Raw genomic sequence first — 14,769 nt, 5'->3', positions numbered from 1 at the left:
CACGCACCCCAGCTTTCACACACATGCACCCCACACGCACCCCAGCTTTCACACACATGCACCCCACACGCACCCCAGCCCACACCCCAGCTTTCACACACATGCACCCCACACGCACCCCAGCTTTCACACACATGCACCCCACACGCACCCCAGCTTTCACACACACGCACCCCACACGCACCCCAGATTACACACACATGCACCCCACACGCACCCCAGCTTTCACACACATGCACCCCACACGCACCCCAGCTTTCACACACATGCACCCCAGCCCACACCCCAGATTTCACACACATGCACCCCACACTCGTGCACACACAGACACACGCTCCCTCACACACATTAACTTTCTGAACTAGCTGGATTGAACTATAGCAAAATTGAATTAAGGACAATAGTTAAGATTACACAGTAATGTTCATGTTATGGTGAGGCAATCGGTGCCAGGATCTATGAATACACTATTTGTAGGATTTTCCTAGCCTGGTATGAAAACAGTTTGCACTTTAGCCAATTTTAGAGTGTGTGTGTGACCCCAAACATGACATTTTCGATTTGGTTATGTGTACACTATTATCATAACAATTGTGGGAACTACCACCACTCATCTGACTGGAACAAATTCCATGTAACAATTTGCATTCCTTTGTATGATGCCACAACAGCGCTCCATACTAGTGCTTCCCTCTAGTGGCAGGTAGGATAAATAATCTGTTTGTGAATCAACCACTGCATCCAAACCAAGTGTCTCCAAACGCAATCCTGGAGAGCTTACTGGGCGTTCAGGCTTTTGTTCCACACCTGCACTATTATTGGAAAAAGGTCATGGATTTTATAGTGCTTTTCCAGGTGCGCAAAGCATGTGGATGAAACAAAATCATCCAACAGCTATAATGTGCAATACCCAACCTGGGTGTTTCTATGTCCTTAGAAATAGAACTCCTAGAACAGCCGTTAGTCCACCCATCACCCACCCATTGACTTGAATGGTGATGTCTGTTCAAAGAATTCTAGCTATTTCTATAGCTACCTCATCCATCTCACCCCTGACACATTGTGTCCTTGTCGCAGGCGGAGGCCCAGCGGAGTCGGCCATAAATGACATGCATACTTACACGGATATGCTCAACCCTGACGTGGAGCCCGGAGCTCCCAAGTGCAAGGAGCCCGCCGCCACCGCTCAGCCGCCTCCCCCACCCCTGCTGGCCTTGCCAATGCCCCCTCCCCCTTACTCCCCCTCCCAAACGCTCCTGCCTCCCCCCGAATACCCTCTGCCACAGCCCCCCGCGGACTCAGCCGATATCTATCTGAAGGCGAAGAGCAACCTGAGGCACGTGGAGGAGGTGGTGAGCATTCTCTCTTCCTTTACTGGTGAAAAGCAGAAGGGCACAACTCAGGTTCCTCAAGGGACACAGTCCTGTTGTTTTTATTAACCAATCCTTGGTGTAGAGATTAAAACGTGCGCACACACACTGTCAAGCTCTCACTTGCACACACACAAGGCTTCATGTTGTCTCACACACTAACCCTAATCTCACACACACACACACACACACACACACACACACACACACACACACACACACACACACACACACACACACACACACACACACACACACACACACACACACACACACACACACTATTAAGTCACTTGTACATGCAGTCCTATTAATTAAGAAGCCTTTTTGAAGACTTCTGTGTCCATTGAGAGAACATGCCGTAATCAGGAATTAAGAAGATCAATTTCCTCTCAACCTAACCATTTGATGACATTGAGCTCCCAGTCTAAAAATGGCTGTCCAGGCCTCCCGAGTCGAGCAGTGGTCCAAGGCACTGCTAGCTGTGCCACTAGAGATTCTGGGTTCGAGTCAGCCGGCTGCGACTGGAAGACCTATGGGGCAGTGCACAATTGGCCCAGCGTCGTCCGGTTTAGGGGGGATTTGGCCGGCAGGAATGTCCTTGTCCCATTGCGCACTAGCGACTCCTGTGGCAGGCCCAGGTGCAGTGCACACTGACACCGACACCTTGCCAGGTTCTCTCGTGGTGCTGGTGACAAATGGCCAAGTCCTCACAGAGGGTTGCCTTTCGAATCCACGCTAAGATAATATCCTAGCACAGTGCAGTAAGCTAATCAAACAGACCATTAGCCATAAGAACAAAAAGCTCAAACAGCTGAAGCTCCGATACAATTTAGCTACAGTTCAGATACAAATCTTGGACCAGCTTACCCCACTCCATATTAGGAGATGGTACACTCAGAGCCTTCAGTTGACAAAGGTAATTGTGAATGCAGGTTTTCATGGCTGTGCAAAGGAACTTGTGTATACATGGCTGTACAAAATCAGTTCATCTCTTGTATCTGCTGGATCACAGGTCTTAACAAATGACATAAGTTAGTGGTTAACAGGATTTTTCATGACTACCCAATATCTGTACCCCACACATACAATTATCTATAAGGTCCCTCAATCGAGTAGTGAAATTCAAGCACAGATTAAACCGCAAAGACCAGGGAGGTTTTTTGCCTTACAAAGAAGGGTGGAAGTGTAAACATTTTAAAAGAAGACACTGAATCTCCCTTTGAGCATGGTGAAGTTATTAATTAGGCTTTGGAGAGTTTATCAATACACACAGTCACTACAAAGATACAGGCGGCCTTCCTAACTCAGTTGCCGGAGAGAAAGGAAACTGCTCAGGGATTTCACCATGACGCCAATGGTGACTTTAAAGAGTTTAATGGTTGTAATATGAGAACTGAAGATGGGTCAACAACATTGTTGTTTATCCACAATACTAACCTAAATGACAGTGAAAAGAAGGAAGACTATACAGAATAAAAATATTCCAAAACATGCATCCTGTTTGCAACAAGCCACTAAAGTATACTGCAAAAAATGTGGCAAAGAAATGAACTTTTTGTCCTGAATACAAAGCATTAAGTTTGGGGCAAATCCAACACAACATATCACTGAGTACCACTCTTCAAATTTTAAACCATGGTGATGGCTGCATCATGTTATTGGTATGCTTGTCTTCATCAAGGACTAGGGAGTTTTTGGGGGATAAAAATAAACAGAATATAGCTATAAGCACAGGTAAAATCCTAGAGGTTCAGTCTGGTTTCCAACAGACACTGGGAGATGAATTCACCTTTCAACAGTACAATAACAATAACCTAAAACACAAGGACAAATCTACAATGGACTTGCTTACCAAGACAACATGTAATGTTCCTGAGTGGCCGAGTTAAAGTTGACTTAAATCGTCTTGAACTTGGAAATGGCTGTCTGGAAATGGCTAGGTTAGGTTTGGATGTGCGTGAAGCGCACACTTCTCCCGCATGCCAGTGGCCATTGAAGGTGAGCATTTGCCCACTGAAGTTGGTTATGACACCGAACTTCAGTTAGGTCAAGACCCTGGTGAGGACAACGAGCACACGGATGAGCTTCCCTGAGAATGTTTCTGACAGTTTGTTCAGAAATTCGTTGGTTGTTCAAACCCACAGTTTAATCAGCTGTCCGAGGGGCAGGTCTCAGACCATCCCATCCCCATCCCGCCAGATGTGGAGGTCCTTGGCTGGCGTGGTTATACGTGGTCCGCTGTGGTGAGGCCAGTTGGACGTACTGCCAAATTCTCTATAATGACGTTAGAGGTGTTTTATGGTAGAGAAATTAACAAAATTATCTGGCAACAGCTTTGGTGGACATTCCTGCAGACAGCATGCCAATTGCACACTCCCTCAACTTGAGACATCTGTGTCATTGTGTTGTGTGACAACAGCACATTTTAGTGGCCTTTTATTGTCCCAAGCACAAGGTGCACCTGTGTAATGATCATGCTGTTTAATCCACTACTTGATATGCCACACCTGTCAGATTGATGTATTATCTTGACAAAGGAGAAATGCTCACTAAACAGGGATATAAAGAAATTCAAACAAAGTTTGAGAAAATAAGCTTTTTGTGTGTATGTATGTAACATTTCTTGGATCTTTTATTTCAGCTCATGAAACATGGGACCATACTTTCTCATATCTTTAATATTAAATTATTTACAATGTATGATGGGACACTTAAATGCTCATTGCTTCTGCAACCATGAGAAGCCAACCATAGATCTAATCTAGTAGTTGCCCATGCAAACTAGATGTATGCCACAGCATGACCACGCTGACCACAGTAAAGTAAAAACAAAAGGCTGAAACAGCTAAATGAACACAGATAACTGGGTCTGTCCGTGTGGTGGGAGGGGTTGAGGGTGGTTATAGTCTTGTCCTGGACGCAGAACTGAGCAATTACCCCTTTAGATAGACCAGCTGCAAAGTCCAAATTGGCTATGTTGTAAAAGGTCTTGACCTGGGCTCACAGATCACTGCACCTGTACATAGCTCATCTGTAAATAGCCCATCCAATCTACCTCATCCCCATACTGTATTTATTCATTTATTTTGCTCCTTTGCATTCCAGTATCTCAACTTGTACATTCATCTTCTGTACATCCTACCATTCCAGTGTTTAATTGCTATATTGTAATTACTTTGCCACCATGGCCTATTTATTGCCTTACATGCTGTATATAGAGTTTTCTACTGTATTATTGACTGTATGTTTTGTTTATTCCATGTGTAACTCTGTGTTGTATGTGTCGAACTGCTTTGCTTTATCTTGGCCAGGTCGCAGTTGTAAATGAGAACTTGTTCTCAACTTGCCTAAAGGTGAAATAAATAAACAATTTAAAATTCAAAAATGTCAAAACAAAAATGAGCTTTTTGGTCTTAGACTTTGTTGGGGTTAGGCATTAGGGTTTGCAGTGTGGTTAGGGTTATGTCTAAAATAAGGTTTTATGACTTTGTGGCTGTGACAAATAGTGACCACTCTGCAGAGCTGCCCCAGAACAAGATTCATGACGAAAAATGCATTGCCCACTGTGTGTATGCACGGGCACACCCACACTTCACAAAGTGCTGCTTGGGGACCTCGTCTTTGACAACAGACGTGAGCCAACAATGCAGAAACACCCATGAAGCCACAAAGGACAAGAGAAAAGAAGAAACAACAGGACAATACAAAGGGAGGTCACTGACGTTGGGGATGTCGGTCAATTATTTCTGCCGGTCTTAGATTTGACAATTTAGAACTTGTTCTCAACTGAGACCTGGCCAAGATAAAGCAAAGCAGTGTGACACATTCAACAATACAGTTACACATGGAATAACCAAAAACACAGTCAATAACAATATACATATATTATTATATACATAATAATATACAGTGTGTGCAAATGTAGAAGAGTAGGGAGGTAAGGAAATAAATAGGCCATAGAGACGAAAATAATTACAATTTAGCATTAACACTGGAGTGATAGATGTGCAGATGATGTGCATAACACTTAGTAATATTGCATAATCCTGTATCTGGTTGGTTATACTGTGTGTGTGTGTGTGTGTGTGTGTATATATATATATATATATATATATATATATATATATATATTACTGTCTATAGTGATAAGTACAGAACCCAATAGAAGAAACTGTTTTTACCTCAAACTGTTGTTCGGGTGCCATGTGTTGTTTTGTACAGTGCAACATGTTTTTGTGAGCATAACTTCAGCAATCACCCTTAGGCTCCCCACATTGAGTAAGCCTGGCCAAAAGTGGCTTAACTGAGTTGAGGAGATGGAAAGAAAAGTCAGACGCATCCCAGCTTTTGCTAGAGTCAAACTTGCAATGTAAATAGTTTTAATGCAATAGTTTGCATTAGGTAAATACTCTACCCCCAAAAAGACACAGATGGAAAAGCACTACATTTTTACTTCCCGAACTGATTGAATTTAAATGGAATTGTCCCCAACCCTGGACTACCCATAATATCATGAAATATCATGAAAAGGCCTAGCTACAGTGCCTTACATAAAGAATAATTTTGCACGCCCAATTTTTCATTTTTTGATTTGTTAATTTAAAAAAAAAATATCCAATAAATGTCATTCCACTTCATGATTGTGTCCCACTTGTTGTTGATTCTTCACAAAAAAAATACAGTTTTATATCTTTGTTTGAAGCCTGAAATGTGGCAAAAGGTCGCAAAGTTCAAGGGGGCCGAATACTTTCGCAAGGCACTGTATCTTTGAAACATGGGTCCTTTCGGATAAACTGTTGTCAGGTATCTGAGCTTTCTTCTCAACAGGTGGCCTAGAGAGCTAGGAATGGGAAAGGGAGCAGCCCGGAGATGCAGTAGAGGGCCTTGTTACTGATATCTGTCCCCTCCTGTGAGGTCACGAGGGGGCTCTCTTACCTCAAACAGGAACTGTGTAAATGTGAATTCTTATTTTCTTTGATCCCAAAAGGCTTTTGTGCAATATTAATGGTGATGCTTTAACCCAGAGGCAAAGACGAAAATAAGTTTTGTTCCTGGTGCTGTTAAAGCTGCTTCTGCTCTGAATCCTCCAGAGGTGACACTATATATTTTTTACCCTCAAATGTCAACAAAACACAATGTCCTTTTTGTGGAGATCGGTTTCATGTTAGGCGATGAAGACTTATTTTTATTTTGTGAATGTTCTGTGGTCTACGCTTTGCAACTGTTTGCCTAAACATATATCATATAGAACAAAAGACTATCTGATCACTTAAAATATCTTCTACTTTTGAACTAACCTAGCTTTTATAGCTCAGTCTTCCTTCCACACAGCTACTAAACCCCACATTTGGCCACACTGTCAGTATTTCAAAAAGACCCAAATGGCAAGCCAAAAAAAACAACACGCAAACCCAAACATATTTATTTACTCACTGCTCATTGGCCCCTCCCTTGTTTCTACCCAGCAACTGACTCCAGAAGAGAACCACGATAGGCTGCACCGGGTGGACTCCAACAGAAAGTCTCGAAACTTCAACAAGCAGCCCAGCACGGGGGACTACTACAAAGCCCTGGGTAGCGACACGGTCGACTACCGTGGGGTCCGAACCATGGTGCCTAACAAGGAGGTAAACGGGACCAGACAACCAGGCTTCTCCAACTTCAGTCCTGCAGAGCAAACTGGATGTGCAGGCTTCTGTTCCAGGCCAGCACTATAGACCTGATTAAACTAATCGTTGTCCAGACCTAAGACCATGATTAGTTGATCAACAGGTGTACTGGGCTGGAACACAAGCATCTCCAGGACTGTACTGTTTTCACTGTAGAAGAGGGAGACATTTGTTTTGGGGGCTGCAGTAAGGGCTTAAGGGCTGCAGTATTGCTATGCTTTGAATTAGGTATGCACCGATATGACATTTTTGGCCGATACCGATATCCAATATTTTCCTTGCCAAAAAACCTCGATATTGATATTTTACATTTTTGCAGCCTTTTAAGCATTCTAGTACAGTTCTTTAAAAAAATTAATGTTTTACCCCTTTTTTGCCCCAATTTTGTGGTATCCAATTGGTAGTTAGTCTTGTCTCATCGATGCAACTCCCATACGAACTCAGGAGTGGTGAAGGTTGAGAGCCGTACGTCCTCCAAAACACAACCCAACCAAGCCGCACTGCTTTTTGACACAGAGCACATCCAACTCGCCAAACAGCCCACTTAACCCGGAAGCCAGCCGCGCCAATGTGTCGGAGGAAACACCATACACCTGGCGACGGTGTCAGCGTGCACTGCGCCCGGCCCACCACAGGAGTCGCTAGTGCGCAATGGGACAAGGATGTCCCTGTCGGCCAAACCCTCCCCTAACCCGGACGACACTGGGCCAATTGTACGCCGCCCCATGGGTCTCCCGGTCCTGGCCGGCTGCAACAGAGCCTGGACTCAAACCCAGAATCTCTAGTGGCACAGCTAGCACTGCGATGTACTGCGCCACTCAGGAGGCCACAGTTAAATAGTTAACATACACACACAGACACAGCGGTCTAAGGCACTGCATGGTGATTTGAACTTAGAGGTGCAGGAGGATGACTGCCCGCTGGCCCCTGGTCATCTTCCATAACATAATTGATTTTTAAATATATCCATTTCCAAGATGACAGCATGTCAAGTCATTTGTCTGTGGCTAGTGCATTTTAACCTACTAATAACCTAATTATTTATGGTTGCGTAACTTCGTTGTTGTGTAGTGCAAACGGTTTTAGTTTTGCTGGTGTAAAGATCACGGGTCCTCCTCAACTCAGCACTTCATTACTTGACGTTAACCAAAGTAACCCCATCTCTGGCTGGCCTGAGTTCCTCCTTCGTCTGCGGAGTGTCTTGTCCAAGCTACTCCTTTTTGCTCTTCTCCTGGCTGTCAGTGGCAGCTCAACAATCTTAATGTTCTCTCTATCGACCTCAACACCCAATCTACTCACATGCGCAAACACTCACATTCAGACTCATACATGCACACTGTCCCTCTCTCCCCGTACCTTCGTTGGCCTCTAATTTTTTTGTCAGAGAAAAATGACACTTTTCGTGGTATTGCTTTGTGCACTGACTTTACTGAACTCTGGAGAAAATGAACATTGTCGCTGGGTGATGACATCTGACAATGTGCTCTCCCGTCCATTTTCACTCGGTCCACTCGTCCAAGTGCCAATGTATTTGTGGCATGATGTGAACAGTACGAATTTGTGTCACTACCAAGGTCTAATGGTTTTAAATGACTGTTTTGTATTGTCTGGAAACTCACTTGTAGAATTCGCTTGCAGTAGGTCTCTTAAAAAAGAGAAGCCGTGCAAGGTTATTAAACGAGGTGCCTAGTTATTCTTCTTTTGTTGATATCAGGTAACGTGCAACCTAACCCTGGCCTTGATATGCAATGTCTCCAAACCCACTCTGATTTTAAATCAAGATCTGGTTTTGGTATTTTTCATTTAAATGTACGCAGCCTGTTGTCAAAAATTGATGGGGTTAGGATTTGGGCTAAATCAACTTGATGCTGATGTAATTGTGAAACCTGGCTCAGCAAGTCTGTTTTTGATAAGGATATTTGTATAAGTGGTTACAATGTTTATCGCACAGACCATTTTAAGAAAGGTGGGTGTGTTGCTACATATGTAAAAACTAAATTCCCTGTAAGTGTGGCAAAGTCTGAAACTATATGTAGTTGGAATTTCTTGCTTTGAATATTGAGGTTTCAAAGCGTCTCTCTATAACTGTGATTGGCTGTTATAGACCCCCTGTGCTCTCGGTGATGCATTTTCTTCTTTGACGCACCTTATGTCTAAACTTCTTTACAGTGAAATGATCTTGATTGGTGATCTCAACTGGTGTTGGTTAAAGCCGGTGTCTGATTTAAAAATGTTTTGTAATTCTATGAATCTTACCCAGTTGATTAACTCACCCACTCGCCCAAATCTTAAATGCCCAGATAAATCTACCCTGATTGATTTGATATTGACAAATGTTCCACATAAATATTCTGCGGTTGGTGTTTTTTGTAATGATTTAAGTGACCATTGTGCTGTTGTTGCTGTTAGAAATACTAAGGTTCCTAAAACAAACCTACATTTTATTCGTAAGAGACATTTGATGTGTTTTAATGAGCAGGCTTTCTTTTTGTTGTTGTTGAATTTTTACCCCTTTTTCTCCCCAATTTCGTGGTATCCAATTGTTTTAGTAGCTACAATCTTGTCTCATCGCTACAACTCCCGTACTGGCTCGGGAGAGACGAAGGTCGAAAGTCATGCGTCCTCCGATACACAACCCAACCAGCCGTACTGCTTCTTAACACAGCGCGCATCCAACCCGGAAGCCAGCCGCACCAATGTGTCGGAGGGTACACCGTGCATCGCTGGTCCAAATGTCATCGTGACGCCCATAGCAAGAAGCATAATGAATTCCATTATCGTAGCGTTAATGGATTTCACCTTTTGAGTTTTCTCGCTGAACTCTTTCGAATGACTGCTCAACTTGAACTTGTTGGAAGTGTGCGCTTAGTATTTTTCTGCTTTTGTTCTGTGTAGCGCTATTTTTCGTGGCGTCATTACGTCATCTACTTACATTATATACGTACGCACGTCAGCTTTGGCTTCGGTTTTTGCATTGTTGGATTTTTTGATAATTCCGATATGCTCACCGATATATCGTGCATCCCTAGTTTCAATTGGTCCCTGTCATTTAATGGATGCCTTCGTGTCACTGATAGGCCAGGGGTATAATTTAGTCTCTGATTTGAAAAGGCAAGGAGGACAACTAGTGTACACTTTGGCCACATCACTACCAGGGAAATGAAATGCTTTAAATGCAAACTTGAATTTGTATAAACCTGTGCTTTATCTTTTTAAAGGTAATGTCTTGCTTCAGGTCTAATCTATGTTGGCTTTATGGTTTTGTTGTACTCACTAAACCTAAAGAATATTGTCTCAAATAAAATAAGATAAATGTCAATTTTTGCGGTCAACACAGAAGAAACAATTGAGCAGACAAATAGTTCCACAGACACGGATCAATCAGGTCTTGCACGCACAGTCAACAGGCCCCCCAGGGAGCGGCCCAAAATCTCATGGCTATCAGTTTGGTGTAATCTACATTGAGCCAATTAGGACCTCAGTGGGGCTTCCTAACCCCTACGCGTCCCCAAGGACAGGACAGATGGCGCCCCACGTCGCCCACGGCTAATCATTATCGCCAGCTGGGGCCCGGCACGTGCTGGAGAGCGACCCCCGTGAGACCCCTCATTATAGGGGAAGAGGGGCATAATGACAGGCACGCGTGTAAAAAGAGGAGGAGGAAGGGGGTTAAATGGCACGGTCCATTAACTCTGTAACAGCTGTGTTAGTGTCACTGTCAGGCTGTAGTGGGGGGTGGTGCGGAGGGGTGGGGGGCTATTACTCTATTACTCACAGCAACAGATGCCCCCCACACCCCAGAAGGACACTAGATTAACTCAATTATTAGTCCCACTGGGTGTAATGTCTTTGTGTAGATTTAAGACAGCAAATGTTTAATTGAGCCGTCATTTCAGAGTCAACTATAGTACCATACATCTGTCACAGTATTACTCCCCCTCTCCTCCCACTATAATAATGTTATTGGTCCAGCAAAGCACAGCTACTGTGGACTGTCTTAGCAGGTATTTCTGTGAAGACAGGAGTGATATGGTTCATTGGCTCCTACCATTATGACAATTTCCTCTCAGCTGTCAAGGAATGAGATCACAATGGGTGATGTTTTGACTTTGCAAAAATGGGGAGATGTTATAAAAAAAAAAGTGAAATCACAATTTTAGCTGCATTTATTATTTTCACAAATGTCCATGGCAAGGGATTGATTTGGGTTTAAAGATAACTGTACCATGTAGGCAATTCAATGAAAAAATGTGCTTTCGATCAAGTATTTGAAATCTCTGCATTTGAACTCTGTCAAAATGGTGCCCTTTATATTTAAGATGGACAGGCAACCCTTACAATTTTCCTCATGTTATATGTTTTGGCTGGTGGGATATGAACTAACCATTTTCTATTCTTTATGATCCAATCAGGGTTCTCTGTTATTGGAGGAGTCAGCCGACAGCCCCGCCCCCAGCCCACAGAACAGCACCACCGAGTTGCCCCTCCCTCCTCCCCTGCCCCCACTCCCCATCAGCAATCCCACCCCAGCACCCCCTCCTCCCCCACCATTGCCCTCAGAAATGCCCACCTTCCAGTACAGCACCAACCAGCGACGCCCCTCCTCCTCTTCAGGAAGTGAGTATTCACTCCTGCTATATTTTGATTTTTCTTTTTCTTAATTTTTCTTTCCTCGCTTTCACTTCCTCTCTATTTTTCACTACCCCTTCCTTTCTTTCTGGCATTGTGCTTCTTCTCTCCTCTGCAGTCCATTCTGAACATGTTCTTTTTCATGTTACATTTGCTAGTTTCACAGATGGCAAAACCAGTGTCAATAGACTCCTTCTCAATTGTTCCATTCCAGAGCATTGGGGCGTTGTGTCAGCACTATGATGTCAGCCGCTCTATAGTCAAAACCATAGAGATAAAAAGTTCTCATATTTGATTTGTCCTGTTGAATTTGACACTCATCTGTCTTCTATTACGGTTGTCTACTAACAAGCTCTCTTTTTCCTCCTTCAATTGTGTCAATGGTCCTATCCCTCTCTCCTCTCCTGCCCTCCGGAACACCTGCTGTCTGTCCCCTTCTCTTCTCTCTCTCTCCTAAAGGTGTGGAGTTTCTGTCCCCCTCTCCTCAGCCTGAAGGCGGCCCACTTAGGGTGATAAAGAGTAAGTACTAGTGGCTTCAATTAAACTTTATTTATCCCTTCATGGGCAATTATGGTGCGTCTCAAATCAACATCCTTGTTGTCCCTCTGGGCAGAAGACTTCTCTTTTAACCCATACAAACCATTTCCTTTATTTTCTTCCTCTCCTTTCTTTCACATCCACCTGCCTTGGTCTCACCGTCTGCCTGCTGGAGACTTTGTCATTGGCGACACAGTCGATTAGGCAGAAAACTACTAAACAAATAAGTGGTCAGAGGCTGTACCCTGGTTGGTTGATGCATGTATTAAATGGGCAATACATGGGTTATAAAGAGGTAATAAGAGTGAATTAAAGCTGTAATTATAGATGGGTGTGGAACAAAGAGACCAGAGAACTTATTCAAATTAGGTGTGTGCAAAGTTTAGAGCGTCACAGAAAGACGTACAATACAGAGCAGACATGATTCTGGTCAATAACATGGCAGATAAGCATTGAACATACCCTTTCTGCACAACACATTTCTATCTGAATCTTCTGAAGTAGTCCCAATAAGCCCAGCAACACACGTTTCCTCCTGACGAGAGGGAGTTAAAGGGGAATCTCACCCTGGGGAATCTGGACTTGTGGTCATCATGTCTGAGGCATTTCTAGGACCGTGAGATGTTTCACACATAATTGCACAGGAGGAAGGCAGGTCAGGGCTTCCCCCGCAGAATGATGCACCCTACGACGCCTTGCGGTGTATTGATGTAGGCCTTGCTCTGAGGCATTTGGCGAAGGCTGTTAAACTGTTTGTGGGTTCAGATATGGTTGTCCTTGTTCGATAGAGAGACGTCTTTCAGCGATGTTCCTATCAGCAGATTCATTGTTAAATATATGAGCAGACTTTTTTTCCAGTCTCTGAAAGACTACAACTTGTGTTGGGCAGTGCTTCGTGCTCTGGCCCCTGTCCCTCTCCCAAGATGGGCTTTTTCGAAGAAGAGGCTTAACAACAATTCTCTGGGCAAAACTGAATGAACTGACCAGATGCAATGGCTTCAAGTGATTCCTCTCATCAACACGAATTCGAAGATGGAGCATCTATTAGCTACATGGTGACATTCAACCATACATGCTTCAACCTGAATATAGCAAAGATGATTTGAAACAAAGGGTTGGATTTAGCAAACATTAGAAGCTCAGCTATGGCCGATGCCAGCATGAGGGCAGATGACATAATGTGATATCTAGCTAACTTTTGTTTATCTACTGAAGCCCATATTGTTTATTGCTGGCTAACTTACTACTGTGTTATTGTGGGAGGGAAATCAAGTAATTTTTCTGTTTATTAACTTCGCTAGCTAGGTAGCTAGCTAACTAATTTAGCTAAACAACTACCGGTAGCCATAGGTATGACCAAAAATAATGTTTTACAATCTGCATTTTTTTGTCTCTATTGTTTAATTAACCTATTCTCTTTTTAGTCATAGATATGGCTAGCTACTAAATAGCAAACTACAACGTTACAACCAGCCACCTAAAACTTGGTTTACTAGCAAACATTAGCACATGACTGGAATTGGCTAACTAGTTAGCCTGACACCTGCTAACATGTCATGTGCCACGCCTCGCATTTGTAACTGTAAATCATTTTACTATGTAACATAATTTGATAAGGGTTGACATTGGTTATGATTCTGACCGTGGATGCATTTCAATTTCACAAAATGGTATGCATGACGCAAGAGGATTCCAAACAGATGTAAATTACAAGTATATCCAGCAAGCTAGCTAGCTACGTTTACTAGCAAACAGTGAGGTGAAACAATAATAGAACCATTTACTGTTGTAAATCTCTAAAACAAAAGCTGGTTTCACTATAAAAATATTTGCCTAAACCAGGGTGTATACTACATTAATTTGTTTTATTTTCAATTTTGGACTTTTTTAAAGCATTGTTAGCAAGCAGTTCACTGTAAGGTCTACCTACACCTGTTGTATTCGGCACATGTGACAAATCAAATTACATTTTTTTTTGTCTTGCCAACGTAGTGGTGCGCACACTAAATGATGTAGCACAGACGGGGGGCCACGCACTGCAAGATTCTTCACTTGGTTGTGAGGATTGTCGATACCATGTCTTGTGTGATTAGATTTAACGTAGCTACAACAAACAGTGGCGTAAAGCAGCATCATCAAAGTTTTCAGTCACATTCACACTTGCCATACAGAATTGAATTGTCTAGCCAACATTTTGAATTGAATAACATTGCTTGTGCACTTCAGAGCTGTAACGATTTGACGCTTTGTTTAAAGGCAAGTACAAGCGTATATTATACTGAACAAAAATATCTGTCGTTCTGCCCCTGAACAGGCAGTTAACCCACTGTTCCTAGGCCGTCATTGAAAATAAGAATTTGTTCCTAAATGACTTGCCTAGTTAAATAAAGGTTAAAAAAAAAGAAATATGAAGAAATCAGTCAATTTAAATGAATTAATTGGCCCCTAATCTATGGATTTCACATGACTGGGAATACAGATATGCATCTGTTGGTCACATACATAAAGAAAAAGTGGGCCTCACAATGGGCCTTAGGATCTCATGGTGGTATTTATGTGCA

At 43.0% G+C, this 14,769-nt stretch overlaps 1 protein-coding gene across 1 annotated transcript in view; it reads left to right on the top strand.

The window, feature by feature from the left end:
- Positions 1–14,769, top strand: part of LOC118373316 (espin-like) — a 112,001-nt gene that overhangs the window by 29,510 nt on the left and 67,722 nt on the right. The window contains 4 exon segments of the mRNA XM_052500495.1: positions 1,078–1,352; positions 6,839–7,000; positions 11,455–11,659; positions 12,131–12,190. Coding sequence (XP_052356455.1) covers positions 1,078–1,352; positions 6,839–7,000; positions 11,455–11,659; positions 12,131–12,190 — 702 coding nt within the window.

Source organism: Oncorhynchus keta, unplaced genomic scaffold, assembly GCF_023373465.1.
Source record: "Oncorhynchus keta strain PuntledgeMale-10-30-2019 unplaced genomic scaffold, Oket_V2 Un_contig_10789_pilon_pilon, whole genome shotgun sequence".
In the NCBI taxonomy this organism is placed as follows: domain Eukaryota; kingdom Metazoa; phylum Chordata; class Actinopteri; order Salmoniformes; family Salmonidae; genus Oncorhynchus; species Oncorhynchus keta.
This window is presented reverse-complemented; position numbering and strand designations above follow the sequence as displayed.